This window comes from Cupressus sempervirens, chromosome 6 (genome assembly GCF_028749045.1).
Source record: "Cupressus sempervirens isolate cs-2001-9-10 chromosome 6, ASM2874904v1, whole genome shotgun sequence".
Taxonomy (NCBI): domain Eukaryota; kingdom Viridiplantae; phylum Streptophyta; class Pinopsida; order Cupressales; family Cupressaceae; genus Cupressus; species Cupressus sempervirens.
Window position 1 is genome coordinate 19,554,196 of NC_143123.1, and position 21,216 is coordinate 19,575,411.

Consider the following 21,216-nt stretch of genomic DNA (forward strand, 5'->3'; position numbering starts at 1 on the left):
GTGGAGCAACCAACACGAGATTTGAATTGAAAAACCACACAAACCATCTAAACAAGTTCACCAAACCATACACTTTAATATTCCTCTATGAAGCATTGCAAGTCATTCTCCAAGCCTGTCCAAACCATCCTAGTAGTTAATCTTGTTGTCAAGCGAACAATGCATCAAATCTTTGTCCTATTGGAGTTTATAGCTTCAATAGAGATCTTTATCTCTAGAAATATGGATGTTATTATCGCTATGGTCACCTTCAGCTGGAGAGGACACTTGTGATTAAATTGTAATATTAAATGTAAAGACGTGCCATTTGATAGCGTTAAGGCATGGAAATTCGAAGAGTTGTATTTGGAATAAAGAGTTATGTTCAGGAAATTGAAGAGACCTTCGGTTGTAATGTGATGAGTCTCTCTTGTTGTTATATATATCACATCAAGTGAAGGACATTGTAAACTCGAATTTCATTATCACTAAAATGATCTTTTATTGTGTGTGGCTGGGTTTTTCCCTTGATTCTCGAAGGGTTTTCCCAGGATATTTCTCATGTTTATTGTTTCAGTTTTGGCTTTATTCTTATTGTTGTTTATTATTGATTTATGGGTAAAATCCAACATGTCCAACAATCAGTTTCAAAACATAGTCCATATGATAGTGCAATGTTTACAGTAATCGACCAAAGTTCAAAGCCAGAAGCATCCATCATTCTTTAATAAGATCTGTCTGACATTTTACCACAGCGAATGATGCTTGGGAGCTTTCCTCACTAGTTTATCTCAGACAAAAAAGATATGTGCCATTCCAAACATCAGCTAGAATCACCTATGCTGTTTCAACATCAAACTACGAGATGGTACATAAGCCCTTAAAAGAAATTTAGATACAGGAATTTACATTAACGATGTGAGAGTCAGAACATTCCAGCACTCTACCACCCATATTGTTGTGGCAACTTCAGTGGGATTTTGTTACCCAAACATGTCAGACTTAAACAAATCATGAACAGTTTACCAGATACTGCCTATATCTATCATCCCAAAAGAATTTCACTCAGGCAATGCAGCTTAGCTATCGATGTCAAGAAATAGATCTGAATGAATTACAACTGGAGGAACCAGAGTTGACACACACTTGAACTGCGAGAAACAGACATTTTCTTACATCACAAAATGATAAAGATGGAAACCAAGTCTCACAAAAAGTAAATCAAGGTAACCTTAAAGCTTAGTTGAAGAAGTTGCAGTTACCTTGTGCTGACAGTATTTGTCCCTAATTGCAGAAAGGCTGCAGTTCTTTGTATTGCATTGTAATTCATGCAAATGTTTCACGCAATCACGTAACTCAGATGCGCGATACCGAGTATAATGTTGCAGAGTCACATTCTAGAAAAAGTAATAGACAACAAATTCAGGATATAAAAACTATCGGAGCTTTAAATTATAGAGATCAAAATGTAACAGCCTTAAATCAAATTTTTAAATTAACTTACCCATGGTCTTGTGGTCAGATCCAAAGTGAGTTTTGATAGAAACACAACAGAAGCAGCTATTAAAGATGGGAGATAATGCAGAAAACTATATTCCAAGAGTGTCAACTCTGCAAGATAGTTTGCTAAGAACTCAAGCTGCAAGGACTAGACATGTAAAAAAAGTAAGGAGGAGTTCATAATTGACCAAGGACATGTATTACTTACAAATATCATGCAGAAGTTTATACTAATAGTATTGTATACCTTGTTACAAACCTGTGCTGATCGTATAAAACGCCTAATCACAAAAGGAATAACAAGTTAGAAATTAGCAAATATTTCATAACCTATGTATATATAACAAGAAGATGCTACAGAATCTAAGAAAGGAAAATACTAATAGCAATGCAAAAAGAAATCTTGTTTTAGTTTTTAAAAAATTCAATATAGGCACACCCAAGGAAACACTTTGTTGTTGGAATGCTAAGCTCAAAATGTAGCTGGGCCAGAATTTGTCTTTCCATTTTCAGCACCTGTTTATAGAAATAAAAGAAATAACAATTTTGCATTTTTCTGTGCAAATATGTAAACAATTGTGTGTGCATAAATGTAAAGATCATAATGAAACAAATTCTTCAAACCTCATCCCGAAAATATGTATTGTCAGTAATGTAACAGAATTCCTCAACCTGGGGAGGGGATATCTCCTCATGCTTTCTGAGCAAAAGTAGAAAGAAATAACCATGACCAGGAATTTTAAAGCTGAATCAGATAATCAATGACAGCATTTAAAATTATGATGAAAGTACTATCTCTTACGATGCAATCAGCATGCAGGAAACGCCAAGCAATTGTAACCTTTGCCTGTTTACAACTTCACAAGAAAGATACCGATCTATATAGGCTACAGTCAAATATAGTGTCTCAGGAACAAGTTTATATTCTTCTGCAACCTGCAGTTTCAGATATGAGCAGACAGTTTTGGAACCAATTTGGCAGCACTATGGAAAAAAAATGGAGAAAACATTAACCTCAACAAGCCAGTCAATCAAAATTCCTCTCATGCTAGTGTTTATCTCTTGCTGAACGAACTCCATGTAGTCTGTTCGTGGCCTTCTCTTCTTCTGGCAGATACAAATTCAATTACATCAGTTGACATTATTCCCTCCAAATATTCAAGAAAGAGGCTAAAGTAGAAGTCAATCCCCACAAATTTGCAGTAAAACACCACTTATTGAATCAGACATTCAAATGGTGTGACAAATTATGAGAAAGATTGTTGGCCATGCTTATATTAAAACTAGCTATTATTTAGTATTTAACATAGAAGAGTCCTAAACAAAGCACACAGAATTGTAACATATGTTTCCATCTTCTATTTGTTTGGAGAGGATGGTTAAATTTCACTTATTAAGATATTATATTTTCTGTCAAGCAAGTAACGAATCACTTCAGGAAAAAATAATTGAGATCAGCATAGATAATACATACACTGCAGAAAAGACCAAGTTCAAAATTCTTTATCAAAATTGATCTAGAAATTTATTATTCCCCTACTAGTTTGCAAGGTGTGGTTATTGATATGAAGGTCATAAACCTTAGTACATGTAGGTAAGGGTAAATGATTTTGCTTGAGGTGAAAGAACCTATTCGAAAATTTTTGGTGAAAAGTCCTGAAATCTACTTTCCAAAAGTAAAATATCTAGGTTTCACCTTCTAACAATATCAAATCTACATCCAGCACATTAGGTATGAAGAGTTTCTCACATGCATGTAAATAGCCAGAAACAGACATGACATGAGAGTTACCACATTTTTATAGCACAAACGTACACCAAACTTAAAACACGTGAAATTGGGGAAAAGATTCAAATTGTGGGAAAAAAATAAAAACTGGAAGAGAAACCTAAAATAATAGAATGAAAAAAATCAACGCAATACAAGAGGCAATTTATTATTCATGTAGTTTGTTAAGAAAATATTTGTTTACCCTGAAGTCGCCAATTCTAGAACAAGGTTGGGTATGAGTAAGGGGTTTTGGTATGCCACAATGGAAAATAAAACTTGAGCACAATATGTTTGGGTATGGCTGTATAATACAGAACTGTAAATACATTTGACAGTATGATACTCGATAAGTAGGAGATAATTTCCACAATAAGTCAAATTGTGATATTGCTATTAGGATTTAACTGTGTGATTTTGAGTCAAACTCATTGACCCATGTTTCATGAGTAGTGATTCAACATGAATCCATCTCTCATGAGAATAAATGGAACACTTAGCACTCATTGGATCTAGGTGATGCTCACAGGGGTGAAGTCCCGGTGCTTCTGATTATGGATTTTAATTCCGTATTTATTTCAGATCTATTATGGGTTATGTGGAAATGGTTATATTCTTTATTGCCAAGTTTCCTTTCAAGTGGTATCAAAGCTATGATTTTATTATTGTAATCCTAGATTGAATCCATGAGAATGCATGAGAGGATAAAAGAAAGGGCAATATATATGCATGATTTATTGCATATCTAAGGGCTTTGGATTTGCTGCTATGATGGGATGTTAAAATATTTGGGCATATGAAATTGTTGGACAAAATGATTTTTTCGGATGTTTCATTTAAAATGAGGTTTTTAGGGGGTAGCTTGCAAAAATGACCTCGTAGGTAAAAACAAACCTCACCATTGGATCCGGGTTGACATTTTCATAAATTTTGATATATAATATGCCCTAGTTTGGCCATGTTAAGAGGAAATGGAAAAGTTTTTTGGTTTCAGCCCATGATGGCCGTCAAATTTAATCCTGTCGAAATTTTCGTCACAAGAAAAAAAATAAAAAATAAAAAATCGCAATAAAAATGGTAAAAAGACTTAGTAAAACGACCATAACTTTCTCTCAAAATATCGGATTTCAGAGTTCTTACAGGCGTTGGAAAGCTAATTCAGAGCACTACAACATGGTATAGGTTTGGTTCTATGATTTGGATATTTTATCAAGTTTTAAGAGCCCTAAAGTCAGATGTTGTTTATTTTGAGCACGGATTAGGGCATAACTTAAGCATACGGAGTCGGATTTTAGACTTCAAGTAGTCAACGGAAAGCCCTACACATTGGTTCAAATTTGGTACAAGTTTGGCATGATTTATTTGGTGATATATTGATCTGAATAGTTTATAGATATATATATATTTTGACTATGGTAACATTATGAGTTTATGGCATTGGAGATTTAAGATTTGATGTCATTGTATACTCAAGTTTGGTCTCATGATGATATGATTATCAGTGTTTGGTTTGGATATTTATGATGACTTGTTGGATCTACAAGTTGTGCAGTGTTGTAAGCGGTCTATACTTACAGGTTGCATTTATAGCTTGGTTATGGGTTGTCTTTGCCCATTGATCTTTCATTATTGATGCATATTCAGATTGGTGGCTTGGATTTGGGTTGTCTATGCCCTAAGTCACATGATTTGCTGATATTTTTCTTCATATAGAAAGGATGAGATGTTGTTACCAGGTACAGTCATGGTGGAGGATTGTGGTTGACTATTTTATGCTGACAGGTTGGACATATTGAGAGACAGATGCTCAGTTCATGGATGTGATCATGGTGCCATGGATTTTTGGCATGACATGATTGGATATATAGGTACATCTTTGATGTTCATTAGCTTAGATTTCTGATTTAGTTATGGCGGTATATCTTCTTGGTTGAGGATCATGGTTATTTGGTTTCTTTTGAGGAGCTCATAATGTGCACTTTGAGTTCTTTGATGGTTTGATGCCTTGGTTGATTCTCATGGTTAGAGGATGAATTTTTCATCATGATGTCATGGATAGTTTGGATACACAGTTTAGTGGGAACTTGTGACAGTGATGAGGTGACAGTGCAGGATTAGTTCTTAGTTTGGTTTGGATCTTCATGTAGAAGATGGATTTTATGATGCCATAGGTGACTTGGTACCACGGTTGAGTGGGAGTTGTTGGCATTGATATATTTATTGAGTGTTTGCAGGTGTTGGAGGTTTGTCTTAGATCCTGTTGCTGCAGAAGCGTCTTTGACATTTGCATGGTGCACTTGTTATCTTCATGGTGTGTGTAGATGGTTAGATCTTGAGGACTCATGGAGTTCTTGGTTATCTTCATGGTGTGTGGAGATGGTTCTTCATGGTATGTGGAGATGGTTTTTCTTCATGGTGTATGGAGATGGTTGCATCTTGAGAACTCACAGGATTCTTGGTGAAGGTGTGGTTTATGTTGTCATTTGGCATGTTATCCTTAGTATAAGGATGGTTTCATTATTATGTCATGGTATACTCTTAATACGCGTTTAGAGTTGTGACATGTTATGGTATGTTCATATGGAGCATGTTATCTCTTTGGTTGAGATGGTTAGATCATGTTGTCATGTTTATGTTCCTGAGGCCATGGTTGGAACTTTGACATTGATCTTGGTTTAGTTTCTTGGTATTGAGTACACTGATCATAAGCTGGATACTTCATGATATTGCTATGTTGCATTTGGAGTTGGCATGGATTGATTGGTTACAGGTGCTCATGGATACTTAGAGACGGTGGTGATGCTGATTTCTCTTGGATTAGAGAAGTATTTGTTGGGATGGTTGATAGTGTCAACAGGAAGTCCGAGGGGCAGTCACCTGATATGGACTTGAGAAGAGATTGTTCTTAGATGAGTCTTGGTTGGAGACTTGGGTATCTTAATGAGCATTCTCATTCCCCACTCTTGGTCTACTCGGCGGTTTGCTACTTGAGAGGTATAGCCCATTGTTTCTCTCAATTGCATTATATTTATGCTTGTCTTTCATGGATATGGATCTTGAGTTACGGTACATGAGTTAGTTCTGGAGGGTTCATTTGAGAGATGGTTTAGCATTGGTTATCTCCATGTGCATATGTTGTTATGTTGGTTGAGTTTGGGAGATGGTTTTATATTTGGGGATATTCCTTGGTTTAAGAATGGTTTATTGAGTTTGATCTTCTTGTGAGAGGCTTACATCCATGATTAGTTATATGGTATGGTTGCTTCTTGTTGGGGTTTTATGGAGGAGATTATACTTGCACAGTTTACATCTAGAGGTGTGTGTAGAAGGACATGATACAGGTTATGATTTGCATGGTTTCTCCGGTCTTGGTTATCTTCCTGGATGTTCAATTTTTCTTACATTGGATTTGATATTGGTTAGAGATTGTGATCACTAGTTTGTGTTCATGTATGTCATGTGAGAGATGACATGGTTATTCCTTTATCTCTTTCCTCTGTTGGTTGTGGAGAATTTGGGAGATTGTTGGAGACTTGTTATGAGAGTTGTTCTTATGGTTATTAGTTTATGTATTGTGGATGTCCTTGATACTACACGGATTCACTTCTTTGAGATGTGTTGAGTGGATTGGGTATAGATTTGACATTATCTTTTGCAGTGGGAGCTTCTTGATATATATGTGGTAGGTATTGCTCTTGAGGCTTGTGATTGTAGGTTGCAAATTGGATATGTTGATGATGTGAGATTCACTTGGTATATACTTTTCGGAAGTATGGATAGTTGGATGGGTTTGGCACTTGCTGTGGGTGCTATTTCAGCTATGGATATTTTGACAACTACGGATACATGTGATTGCCTTTGGATCAGATTTTTTTGTGCTTGAAATTTCAGTTGGTATAGGATTTTATGATCTTCTAATGCGACAGGTTGGGTGGCTTTCTCTTTGGATGGCTTCTATGTATGTCCAGTGGCAGTGGCATAATAGGAGGTGAGATCATTCATGTTTGAGATGCTAGATACTCTGATTTTGTTGCAGGTACCAGGATGGAGCACTTGGTGTATTTTGATCCATGATGGTGGATGTGCTGGGAGGGATTGTTCCCTTGTTCATTTATGTGGCTACGGATTGACCCTATGCAATGTATACAACAAGTGGGAGATTGTTGAGATAATGGGTGTTGCACACATTGCATAATATTGTTATATTTTATTATTTTATTTATTATGTAATGTTGTACCTAGATGGACGTGCAACATGCAAAAATTCTCATGGAATATTCTTGATGAGTTGTATTGTAACATTGTGAAAATATTTCATGTAATTATTTAATATTGGGGAAAATAATTAAATGCCCAATATTAAATGTGCGGTCAGTGGGTTAGGTAGCACATAATTTTAGCACATAGTTTATATAATACCACCTAGTGGTTTTGTGGGACTTGCTACTATATAAGTAGCCACAAGGTTAGTTGTTGTAGGAGAAGAGAGAGTAAGAGTGAGAAAGGCAAGAATCGAGTGGGACAAGACTTGACAGGTTAGCCAAAGGAGCATTTGTGAAGGTTGAAAGCATGGCATGGGATGTGTGGATTCATGCTTGTTCACATAGTTTGCTCGGTTGTGGCTATGGCTATGAAAGCTTCCATGGTTGTACAGCCATGGTATTTTTTGTTGAATAATACATGGTGATGGATGCTTTTGGAGGCTGGGTTTTTCCTTCAATGAGGGTTTCCCAAGGTATATCTTGTGTCACATTTTGTGGGTATGTTGTCTATTCTCTTGCATGTGGATTTTAATTCCGTATTTATTTCAGATCTATTATGGGTTATGTGGAAACGGTTATATTCTTTATTGCCAAGTTTCCTTTCAAAACCCACAAAAAGAGTGGCCACAAACGCCATGTCCATCTACATATATTGGCACTCGGCTTAAAAATGCAAGAGATAAGGCATGGCAGTATGCCTATGAAGCTCCAAATGATGTTGGGAAGGTGATACGCATTCTATGTGAGAGAATTATTTCTGAAGGCATAAACCGCCTCAAATACCAGCTTGCAAGCATAAAGAAACATGATTCAAATCCTTGTCTCAAGGTAACTGAAGAAGGAAAAAGATTCATCAATGCCCTACTTGCAGCTGCTGAAGAGAAAAAATTCAATAGGGAGAGGGAGAAATTAGCTATGAGGGCAGCCATAGCTGAATCTGAAGAAGCTCGTTTTGATATGCAAGAAGAAGAAGCACTTGAGAACATACCGGGATCTCTTCATGGCCCACGGATCCGCAAACAAAATGTCTCTTTTACCGGTTCCACTTCCTCTACACCTAGTTCTTCATCACCATCCGCATTAGAGATAGGGAGTTATTTTGTGCCCAAGAACACACCTGGAGCACAGCCATCATTAGAGGGCACTACATGGTTCAAGGAGGTGCATGAGCAAACTAATATTGCAGCATCTGATTTTTGGTTTTTCAACAATATCCCGATGAATGTGGCTAATAGTCCCTATTGGGTCAATATGGTGAATGCAATTTCAATAGCGAGCAAAGGGTACAAGCTGCCTAATCGCAAGGATATGAGTGGAAGGTTAGTATTTTACTATTTAATAATTATAAATAATTGTAATTCACTTCAGTTTATTGTTATATTTTAAATGTTAATTGTTATAACTTATTTCCTATTTTTCACTAACACTTTATTACACCTAAATTTTGTAGGTTGCTTAACAAAGCAATTGGTAGGGCAAGACTATTGATAGAAGACCAAAAGAAAGAGTGGAAGAAGTATGGCTGCACCATTTTATCTGATGGGTGGACAAATGGAAGAAGTAGAACCATTATTAATTTCTTGGTTGCTTGCAAAGATGATGTGGTGTTTTGGAAATCTATTGACACCTCCAACAAAGTGAAAAATGCACACACATTGGCTTTAATGTTGGAGAATGTTGTCATGGAGATCGGATTAGAGAATGTGGTGCAAATAATCACAGATAATGCGGCAGCATATGTGGCAGCAGGTAAATTTAATTTTTTTTATTCGAATCAATATGAATCATGAATGTAATGCTATGGTATTCAATTTAGATTTGATGTAATTTGTAAATACTAAATAAGGAAAGTTTGTATTTGTAACTAATTATTGATTTTTTGCTAATCTTATAGGTAGAATCCTCCAAGAGAGGCATACCACACATTTTTGGTCACCTTGTGCAACACATGTCCTTGACCTTCTTTTGGAGGACATAGGAAAACTTGATTGGGTGAGTCTAGTTGTGGAAGATGCTAGGCGAGTCACCAAATATATCTATAATCACCCATGGGTTCTCAATTTGATGAGAAAGGCCACTAAAGGCAAAGATTTGATGAGACCTGCTATGACAAGGTTTGCAACGGCTTCTTGACGTTGCAAAGTATTCTTGACCATATATTGGCTTTGAAACAAATGTTTGTGTGTGCTGATTGAGTTGCTTCACCTTATTCAAAGAAGCCCGAAGGAGAGGCTGTGGCACGAATAGTCTTTGATGATAGTTTTTTTGCAAAGGCTAAGGAGATTGTAGAGGTAACTTCAACTTCAAGAATCAAAACATTATATTTTTAGTTTATTCAAGTTTCATTATTAATTCATAACTTACTATGTTATTAACTAATTCGTATTTTTCAATTTCAAATGTAGATGTCTCTGCCCCTGGTTCTAGTCTTGCGCATATATGATGGGCAGCAATCCCCAATGGGAGGTCTTTATGAGGCCATGGATAGGGCCAAAAGGCTGTTAGAAGTTACTATCATGGGGACAGTCTCAAATTTGACCCCATTTGGGAAGTAACTGATAGGAGGTGGAACAATATGCTCCACCAACCCATTCATGCAGCAAGCTACTTCCTCAACTCCAAATTCAAGTACTATGGTTGTCCTTGAAGTTGGGATTTTACTAAGACTTTATTTACTTTACTTTTTAAGGTTGTGTAGTAAGACTTGATATCATTTTCTATTTGTTTTAGGGCTAATGATTCCTACTCAGATCCTAATGGAGAGGTCATGGAAGGTCTCTCTAAATGAATTGAGAGAATGATATCCAATGAAGTAGAGAGAGACCTTATTGTGACCGAACAAAAAGTCTTTGTGGAATCGAGAGGTCCTTTATTCTCTTCTATGCTAGCAAAGAGAGCAAGATCTACTCAAGCACCAAGTAAACCGTCAAACTTTAAAACTTTTGCTAATTGATAAGTTGTGTTTCTGATTATATTTTGTTTTGCAGATTCTTGGTGGGCAAGTTGGGGTGGCAATACCCCCAATTTAAAGAAATTTGCTTTTAGAGTCCTATCCCAACCTTGTAGCTCATCTCATTGTGAGCGCAATTGGAGCTTATTTGAGTCCATCCACACAAAGAAAAGAAGCAAAATGACTCAAAAACAGCTTAATGACCTTGTTTATGTGCACTATAATCTTAAGTTGCGCATAAAAAAGGCACAGAGTTTAGAACTACCTGGTCCACTTGATCTAGATGAGATAGATCCTTATTCTGATTGGACAGCAAAGGAGCCAAGTCCATTGTTTACACCAGATGAGATCGCTGATTTGGAGAGGCAGGCCATGGAGGAGGATGCAGACGAGGACGAGGACGATGATGATTCAGGCTTAGAGGATGAGGATGAGGCATTACCAGTGCCACATATAGGAGGAGATGCATCCTCTTCCAGGACGCCGAGCCAGTCAGTAGGGATGTCGAGTGAGGGGGCACAGCCATAGAGTTCACAGTGACGCAACTCACGCCCTATCCCAGTGCGGAGCACTTCTTCTAAGACTAGACCCCCTCGCTTTCCTGCTAGTGCAAGTGGAAAGAGGAAGATGTTAATCGTGATTGTATTGATGTATTTAGACTTTTAGTATTTACTTCTAGTTTGACAGATTGAAACTATTTACTATTTTGCTTCTTGCCATGAGCATTCTGCATGAGAATGCAATTTTGTACACACTATGCATTTATATATATCTAAACTCTGCTTGTTTCTTTTGTATTGTCTTTAATTAACTTATTCGATGCATCTTCTCATTAAATTTTGCAAAATAAATGTATTTTTAATTAAATTTCAGCGGTTTTTTAGGTTCCTGAGGTTTTTTTTTTAATCGCCGAATTTTTCCCAATTAAACTTTTGGGGGGCTTGGCGAGTTTTTGCCTTTGGCAAGTTTTCCAACTATGATACTATCTACATTAATGTCTAAGAAGACCAAGTACCAATCAAATTAACTTATCTCATATAGTCGAGCGGCCTCTTATGTTCCATTTAATATTTCGGTATTCTTTATTTTTCATTACTTTGCCAAGAATGCAAACGTACACCTCGTCACCTTGCATTTTTATTCATGCACGTAACTCTTTCTTGTGCCCATTCAATTCTGTAAAACCTGAGCCTTTCTATACAATTGGCGATCACAGACAATGAGCGGTTGGCTCTAAATGCATCCAAATGATATTGTCGTTCTGCAGTGATCGATCTGAAGTAATCTTCTCAACAATTTATTCGTCGTTCTGCTAGCTTACTTGAATTGTGAAAAAAAATTGGAACTCATTGGAGACTATAGCTCAGGCAGTAAGAAGCATAAGATATTACATCTCAGCCTCATGTCAGCTCACATCTCCTGAAATTCTTTACCGTGTTATTACTGTTAGCTGATAGCAGACTATCATGCATTAATCTTTCTTATTCGTCGTTCTGCTAGCTTACTTGAATTGTGAAAAACAATTGGAACTCATTGGAGACTATAGCTCAAGCAGTAAGAAGCATAAGATATTACATCGCGGCCTCATGTCAGCTCACATCTCCTGAAATTCTTTACCATGTTATTACTGTTAGCTGATAGCAGACTATCATGCATTAATCTTTCTTGTTTCTATGGTCCAATCGGCCCTAAATATTACATCCAAGAAAGTACAAATTAATGATAGTTTGTGACAATAATCTTAAATGAAGCTATGTCTTACATTTTGGTTATGTTTCTTGATCTTTAAATGCTCTTAAAAGCTTATGTATTGTCATGAGAACATTGTGTAAGCCATATGCTCCATAGTACAGAGGCATCGAACTCATATATCTCTGGGATTATGGAGGCATGCCCCTTTGCTGAGGAGTGTTCAAATACTTAGAAAGCATCATTATTTCTTACCTTCATTCAGAAAAACTTTTTAAAAGCAAAGAGCACGTTGCTATATCTTTTAAGCATAAAGAAAGCTAGACAGATTACACCAAGGATCATCAAGGATAACCAAGATTTACAAAGATGAATGGTGTAGTTCTTCTATAGTGGATTTAAAGAATAATCTGCAAAAAAATAATATTATATCAAAATTGAGATGAAAATTACAATCTGAAAACTGTAATATAGTCAGCTCGTGGTAGGAATTGGGTATGATTTAAGTCTATCAAGTTGACCGGTGGGTGATCGACACATAGTCTAAATCCGTACCCAGGGTAGGTTTTGTGGCGAATGATGCTGCTATGGTCACTAGAGGTCGGGATAGCTCATAGCCAAATGGATAGTCTATCTGAAGGGTTCCACAATCTAGCCGATTATGTAGCTGACATCTCTAACACCAAAATGCTCAGGTGCCAGGACGAAATAGTGTCTCAATGCCTTATCCCACGCAAGGTAGCCCCATTCTCAGTTGTGAGTGAGTGGGGATTGCACTAGGTCCTATTAGAATGATTTGGAATAACTAAGAGGGGGGCGTGGTGAATCAATCATCCTCAAGTCCAAATGTACCAATTCAACTTTCAACAACTTCAAAACAATCTTATTAAATAGCTTGGCCCATATGGCAAAAAATCAGCAATGTAACATTCTTTAACTTTATGTTTGGTCTATATGTGTTGACTAACAGTAAAATAAACAACTGCAAAAATAGCATGCATAAAGTAACATCCACACATGTAAATAACATTTTAACACCAGGATTTAACGTAAAAACCCAATTTGGGAAAAATCATCAAGTAACATGCTACCAATTTTTCACTCTTTTGAAGTGAGCTCGGTTAAGAGCCAACCCTGTTAAAGATTATACAATACACTATTAAATGTGACCTTGTTAAGGGATTTAAACACCCTGTGAGTGGCCTTGTTAGAGGACTTTGGATCATTCCATTAGAATGCAACCTTGATTAAAGGATTTACAAAATGATTGTTAGGCCAACCTTGATTAAAGGATTTTGACTGTCACAATGGTTAGAACGTAACAACAGGTTTAATCTGTAAAACACAACTCGCTTTGCAAATTCAAATCTCCATTCGCTCATCTGTTGGTTCATTGACTGGCCTCCATTATCATTTCCATTACTGATTTGCTCGGCATCCCTTCAAGCGATCATAATTCACTTATCTCTTCACACTTCTCTATTGCATTGCTCCTCATAGCTTCTCCTTAAGATCACCAATCAACAATGAACCAACCTTAGAAAATATCTCTTGTGCCTCCTTAAATAGGTAATTTTGATCTTTTGCCGCTTACACATCACCGTAGATCTTAGAGTTAGGTCAAATTCATTGAATCCTTCCATCATTTTGTTCTCCTTCCTTGATACTTCTAGAAACTTCTTATCAAATCCTTGCCTTTGATTGTATAACAAACTCTCTTTGTGCATTAAATACGCTAGCTCGTCAATCCTTATCATTCAAGCACTTTGACTCATCCAAAAAATCAACTATGTCAACCTCAAACTTGATTCATTTACAAACTATAACTTTCTTTGTCACTCAACAATCATTGTCCTTCTACTCGATCATCACTGTGTAGCTCAACATGCATTTTTCTATTTCACTCGACATCTATTGGCTCACTTGGTCATTGCTACGCTCGGTCGCTACTAACCTTCCCTCATCAACTTGCTCAATAATAACTAGCACTCGGCTTAAAGTGTTTGTTTGGCTTCTACTTAAGTTCCTTAAGCTTCTGTTCCAGCTCCTTCATTGATCAACCAACACTGATACTTGATCATGCTTAGAGTTTAACTCAGCTTTGGTCATTTCACTTATACATCAATTTTAGTTATCTTCTTTACTTCATGTAATGATTGAACAACACATTATCTTGTCAGTGACTAACTTATCAAGTGCCCATTGTAATTCCATAATACTTAACTTCTCTCTTCTCAACAACATCAGTAGCTTACCTTATTATCTCTTCATTTGAAATCCTCTTCATTAATCATCAAATATGGCACTCTGCACTATTAGTAAATGTCTCTCCAATAGGTTAGACAATAATGACAACATAACAATTGTTCCAATTGTAGTTTCCAACAATCTCCCTCTTTGGCATTGATGATAACACCTCTAGTTACCATGCAATCCAAAATCTTCATTATGTCTTCTACTGAATTTGTACTAACGGCTCCCTCTCTGTTTGTTCTATTTTTCTTAGTTTCATTTTGATTCTCATTCAATGCAATCTCAGAATGCTCCCCCTTTCATCAACTGTAATCTCAGGATACTCCCTCTTTCATCAACTGTAGTAGTATCACTATATAATACTGCTCCCTCTATAATTTCAGCACATACTATTTCTTTGTCTTGTCTCCCTCTTTTGCTAATAACTTCAACACCTTTAGCAACATGTCTCCCTCATTATATGAATGGTAACTAAATATATCTCTCCCTCTTTATATGTAGTGTGTATGGTAACTTGTACAAACTCTATCCCTCTTTGACAACAATGCCAAAGGCATCAACCATTCACATGCATCTCATCTCTTTGCTCTAGTATACATAACATCTTCATGTCACATTTCTGACTCAAATAGAAATGGCATTCCATTATCTTGCTTCATAACTCCTTGCAGCTTCATTTGCTCATAGTTCACTGCCCTGCTTTTCACACCCTTAGACAGGTCCTAAAGTGTGACCACCTACATCAATCTATAAGATATTCTGATCATAACAATTGATGCAATGCAGCATCTCTTCCTAGTTTGTTTTAAGTAGGGGAATGACCCCTAACTTACCTCTTAGATACTCAAAAGCATCCATAGGTAGTGCATTTGTGAATATGTCAACTATCTGTTCTTTTGTGTTCACATATTCCAATCTCACTTCTTTGTCTTGTACCAACTTTCTCAAGTAATGATTACTTGATCTCAATATGTTTAATCTTTATGTGCATCACAGAGTTCTTTGATATGTTTATAGCACTTGTGTTATCACAATATATCACAACAGGTCTAGTGATCTCTTCCTTCATACCTTTCAACAATTGCTTGATCCACACAATGTTTGAACAATTTACTACCACAGCAACATACTCAGCCCCTGTTGTGGATTGTGAAATACAATTTTGCTTCTTGCTTGTCCATGAAATCAGTCTCTTGCCTAGAAAGAAAGTGCCTCCACTTGTACTCTTTCTATCATCAACATTTCCAACTCAATCTGCATCAGTGAAAACCTTCAACTCAAACTTATCATTTTTCTTGTACCATAATCCATAGTATTTTGTTCCTTTTGGATATCGCAATATCCTTTTCACTGTCGCCATATGATTTTATCTAGGATTAGCAGAGTATCTAGCAACAATACCAACTCCTAATGCAATATCAAGTCTACTATGTACAACATATTGGTTCCCAAAACTGCAAATTGGAATCCTACGAGCCTTGCCTGCTCAATGCTGGGATCTCCAACCGATTGAGGCCAACTTGACGAAACTGAACAACACGGTCCGAGTTCCCTGCACTTCCGGCTCTGCAAAACCGAGGCAGGTGTACCTAATCCTGGACGAAATGCTTAGATCCAAGATGCTTAAAACAGATCGATTAGAACACAAATACAATAAAAGTTTCCCAAATGGCAAGAACTATAGGAAAAATTTAAACTTGCAATTTCTGAACTGAGAACAAAAGTAAATGATTGAAATAATGTTTAGATAAAAAAATAAATATAGATTAATGCAACAAATGAATATATTAATTCCTCAAAGGGAAAGAAATGAAACAATTGCTAGCATATGGATTATGAATCAAGAGTAAAGGACCAGTGCCTAATTAAATGGGCAATCAGAGTCAACATTATAAGCTGAGATGTAAAACTTTATAAAGTTCAATATATTTAAACTATAAACAATTTTAACAATTCGGACGTGATGGATCAATTATATAAATTCAATTTTAAATTAGTCTAAATTGCACTTTAACTCCTACGGAGACAAATTAGACATAAATACAAAAACAATAAAATATTTCACAATATCTATGTTTATCAAATTTAAAATTCAATAATGACCCAGTCCATTTATCCGAATATTAAAACATTTATAGAAAATAAATTAAAAACATTTACAAAGGACGCAACTTAATAATAATTTAAAACTCCAAAATTAAAATAAATAAATTTGCCGAAAATAAAATCACAATAAAGACACTCCTTACAGATGATCTATTTCCTGCGAATTTATCCGGAATCGCATATGAATTTACTCTGTAATTCAACCCACGGGCTGAGTTCAAAAACTTCATTTCTCCACCAATAAAATAATATAATATATCATCGTGCATAGGCAGGCAAAAAATTTAAAATATGAATAATGAATAATGTCATAAGTCTCTCTTGTTTGGCTTTTACATCTCATATTTATAGACGTGGAAAGATATGAGATCTTTCCAAAACGTCACACCATTTCCAAACTATGAATTAATTCGTATGTTTTGCTTAAAACAAATGAAAAGTTAACATCTTCTGAACATTAACTTATACTGAATTTGATTAATGTTTGAAAATGATAAAAATTTGGTAAGGTTATTCCCAAGTTGTTTCACACACGACTTTCTCCATTCGATAGACTTTTCAATCACGTTCTTACTTAGAGAAAATTCTCAAACATATGAGATGCCCTGATTCGGATCCTTAAATTTGTCAGCCTGTTCGCACCATGTCTACGCTCGATCAAGCTCAGCGTAGGTACTCTTTCTGCTCTTCTCCCACACACAATCTCCAAGTTTGAAACGGGAATACCACTCCTTGTTTAGCTATTAATCGTGACCAATGAAGGTAAACGGTGCCGTGTGCAAATTCGATGAATATCATCAAATTTCTAGCATGAAGACCCTTCATTCTTTGTTATCTGGAGTGCTTCATATTCACGCTGGGTGGTGCCAAGAGACCCTTGCTCTTACACAGTAAATTGCAATAATTCTTCATATGCATAAGGAACGCTCCCCAATTACCCTCCATCGTGAGTACCTGTTCATAGTGATGTTGATAATATTCATGCTTCAGTGCCTGCAAACAAAAAGAAAAGAAAAGTTAGATGTTGATAAACAAAACCAAATGATTCGAATCTCTTGTGTAAAACCTTCAATCGAGCATATGAGAACTTAAGGTGTGTCCCTCTGTTCTACTGCAGATGTAAGGCTGAGAATAATGAATTCAATTCTTGCAAAACAGATGAAGCCTGGTTATATATTCATCAGCTAACAACTTCTAACGGGTTAGTGAAAGATAGGCGCTGAAGTCTTTCATGATCAAAAATATTGAAACTGAGTCTTTCATATCTCTTTCAAACTTCACTCGAATTCCTTCCTGCGTTAGGCTGGACCAGTAGAAATATCAATTAAATTATTATTTGCAGTATCAGTCAGATCTATCTTGTTTGCCATTTTCTGCTCACGGGATTCATTTTCTTCGAAGAGAGTATCTTTAATGCCTAGGTCAACATTTTTCAATTCTCTTCCATTTTGTTTTGTTCCTTCAACAACACTTATCTCTTGGACCTTTAAAGATTCAGATTGATTCTCAGTATTGCTAATATCTGGCAGACAACTCTGTGAATTACCATTTTTCTCTATAATGTTATCTCCCTCGCCATTACATCTTACAATATTCACAGATTTGACAGTACCAAACCCAGTACACTCAAGACGGATATCTTCTGAGATCTCTTCCCTTTAGAAAATTGCAGTAGCTCCTCTTTGGTTAGCACATTCTTTAGTTTCAAAATTCGAGTATGCTTCAGCATGAGTGCCTTTGCAAACTCTGGGATAGCATAATTTGGAAGACATTCAACCTCAACATTTGCATCAGGAGTAGCCTAGACTACAGTGATAATGCCACCTCCTAACCTCATACCATAAAGCCTCGTACAGGCTTTAGAAGTGACAGATTGATTGACATACTTCAAAGAATGCAAAAGACCTATTTGTGTCAACTTCCAAGTGGCAGGCTTTAAGCTGTCCAGAGGCAGTGACAATCTCTTTGACCTTATCAGAAGAAAGCAAACTTGGAATCCCTCCAATAAAGATCTTGCAAGGAGAATCAACAACAGTGTTGGATATCAAATCAACCGCAGGCAAAGTTTTCTCAGAACCTCCATTTGCTGGCTCAGCATAATCTTTGGGTCATTTGATTTTCAAATTACTTCCATTCATTGTTACGCTGTCTAACGAAAGTGTTGTAGTTGCATCTTCTGGTGTTAGAAACTTTGCATAAGCATGATATTATCTTCACTAACAACACAGCTAATACAGTGCTAAGCTTCTAGAAGGTGGTAGGCCCTTTTTGACAGCAACACAAAATTGAGGCAATCCATAAGCTCTCCTTCAGACACTGAGGGATGCAGATTATTCACAACTATTCTCCTTACTGGCCTTGTCATACACTTTGCTTTCTGAAAAACTAAAGAAATAAAAACAAGACTAGTATTTTTGCTTCCTGAATATCATATTAAAATAAAGACCCATTCCATAATCTCATAAATGGATGCCAGAATTTTTGGCTCCATCACAACATATTGAAGTTTTTCAATCATTGACCTCTATAATGTTTGATTCACCTCAACAGAATCATCATTCTTTGACAACTTATGCCCAGTCACCATAGGTGTTCCAATTGGTCTTGAGTCTTCCAATCCAAAAGTCTTCAATATCTCATTGACATACTACTTCAATAGCTCCTTGACATACTTAGATTGTGTAATGTATATGACACCTTTCATTTGATAAACTTGCAATCCCACAAAGAATTTGATCTCTCCAAACATTGACATCTCAAATTCCTTCTTCCTTTGATCAAGAAATGACTTACAAATTGAATCTTTTCCTCTAAATATGATATCAACAAAAATTTCAGCTAGCAATATCTTACTTTCTGATTCACTTTTCAAATACAGATTTCTATTATCATTGATTCTTGCAAAACCAATTTTCACCAAATATTTGTGTAACGTTTCATACCATGCTCTAGGGGTTTTCTTTAAACCATATAAAGTTTTGTGTAGCTTACACACGATATTCCTCTTGCTAGGATCAAAAAATCCTTTAGGTTGTTCAATGTAGACTTCTTCCTCCAAGATTCCACTAATCCATTCAGAAATGCAGATTTGACATCCATTTGATATACTTTGAATCCTTTGTAAGCAGAGTATGCAAGCAAAGTTCTCACTCCTTCCAACCTTGCAACTGAGGCAAAAGTCTCACCATAGTCAACTCCTCCTTCTTGTGCATATCCCTTAAAAACTAGTCTTGCCTTGTTCCTTGTGACTTCACCTTTCTCATTCAGCTCGTTTTTGAAAACCCACTTAGTTCCAATCACATTCTTGTCCTTTGGCTTGGGTACTCACGTCCATGTCTTGTTCTTCTCAATTTGTTCAATTTCTTCATTCATTGCTCCTTTCTAGTCTTCATTTTCCAGAGCATCTTTAACAGGTTTAGGCTCAAATTCACATAATAAGCATGTATCACTCTTTAGTTTTCTTCTTGTCATGAATCCTGAATCTGTCTCTAATGATTTGATCTGGCGCATGATGTCTTCTTACATACTTTACCAAAAAAGATTCAGATCTTGTTTCTCCTTGTGGTTCACCAGATTCAACATGCTCTTCTTCTTCAAGTATTTCTAGCTACATCTCTGCTTCCTCTATCTAATGGTCAGCAATGTGTATCTGTGACTCGGCTCCTATAACCTAATACTTGACAGTTTGTTGATACTCGGCAGAACACTTCTACAGAACTTTGGATGTGCCTGGCTACTGATGCTTGGCAGCCACCTTTTCTGGTTCAGGTAAGGTGCTAGGTTCACCTTCATAGATATAGACAAAATTTATGTAGTCTTCAGGTTCTTTCTTGCATTCTTCTTCATTCTTTTCTACAAATTCATCAACTCTAACATTTGTATTTTCTACAATATCGTTAGTGTTAGAATTCAAACACTTATAAGCTTTGCTTTTAGTGGAAATATCCTAAAAATATGCCTTCATCACTCTTTGCATCAAGTTTTCCTTTTCTTGCATCTTTCAATATGTAACATTTGGTTCCAAAAACTTTGAAATAATTCACATTAGGTGCATAGCAATACCAAAGTTCAAAAGGTGTTTTGTTTGTACCTTTCTTCACTTGTTCTCCGTTTAGAGTATAGACTGCAGTACTTACAACTTCTCTCCAATAAGTTTGTAAAGTATTCTTCTCCATCATCAATGTTCTTGCACAATCCATAATTGATATATTCCTTCTTTCAGCTATACCATTTTGTGGTGGAGTCCTTGGTGTACTCATTTGTCTCTTGATTCCTTTGTCATTGCAAAATATGTTGAACTCATTTGATATGAATTCACCTCCTCTATCTTATCTCAATCACTTCCGACTCTTCCATGTTTCCTTTTCAACTCTAGCCAAATACCACTTAAACATTTGAAATGCATCAATTTTTTCTTTAAGAAACATCACAATCATCATTCTAGAAAAGTTATCAACAAATAGAATGAAATATTTGTCACCACAATAGCTTTGCACTCCAAAGGACTACATAAATTAGTATGAACCACCTCCAAAATATCATCAGAACAATAGGTCTTTCTCTCGAAACTAGACTTTGTCATTTTAACCATTTGACATTGTTTGCACATCACCTTATCAAGTTTGCTTAATCTTGGTAATCCTCTTACGAATGCTTACCAAATTATCAAAATTCACAATATAGCCTCTTACACCATAATGAAACATCTT

General features: G+C 36.2%; 1 protein-coding gene across 2 annotated transcripts in view; it reads right to left on the reverse strand.

Moving 5' to 3' along the window:
* Positions 1–668: 668 nt before the first annotated feature.
* Positions 669–21,216, reverse strand: part of LOC149550850 (cyclin-A1-4-like) — a 58,422-nt gene continuing 37,874 nt past the window's right edge. Inside the window, exons 4-11 of one of the 2 annotated variants that reach the window (XM_089786431.1) lie at positions 2,494–2,586; positions 2,282–2,415; positions 2,104–2,179; positions 1,919–1,995; positions 1,727–1,760; positions 1,484–1,618; positions 1,242–1,376; positions 669–1,130 (exon numbers count right to left, since the gene is read on the reverse strand). In XM_089786431.1, coding sequence (XP_089642557.1) covers positions 1,059–1,130; positions 1,242–1,376; positions 1,484–1,618; positions 1,727–1,760; positions 1,919–1,995; positions 2,104–2,179; positions 2,282–2,415; positions 2,494–2,586 — 756 coding nt within the window. In that variant the 3' untranslated portion in view covers positions 669–1,058. Of the gene's footprint in view, positions 1,131–1,241; positions 1,377–1,483; positions 1,628–1,726; positions 1,761–1,918; positions 1,996–2,103; positions 2,180–2,281; positions 2,416–2,493; positions 2,587–21,216 lie in introns of both variants that reach the window. The other variant, XM_089786430.1, reaches the window with a different exon arrangement.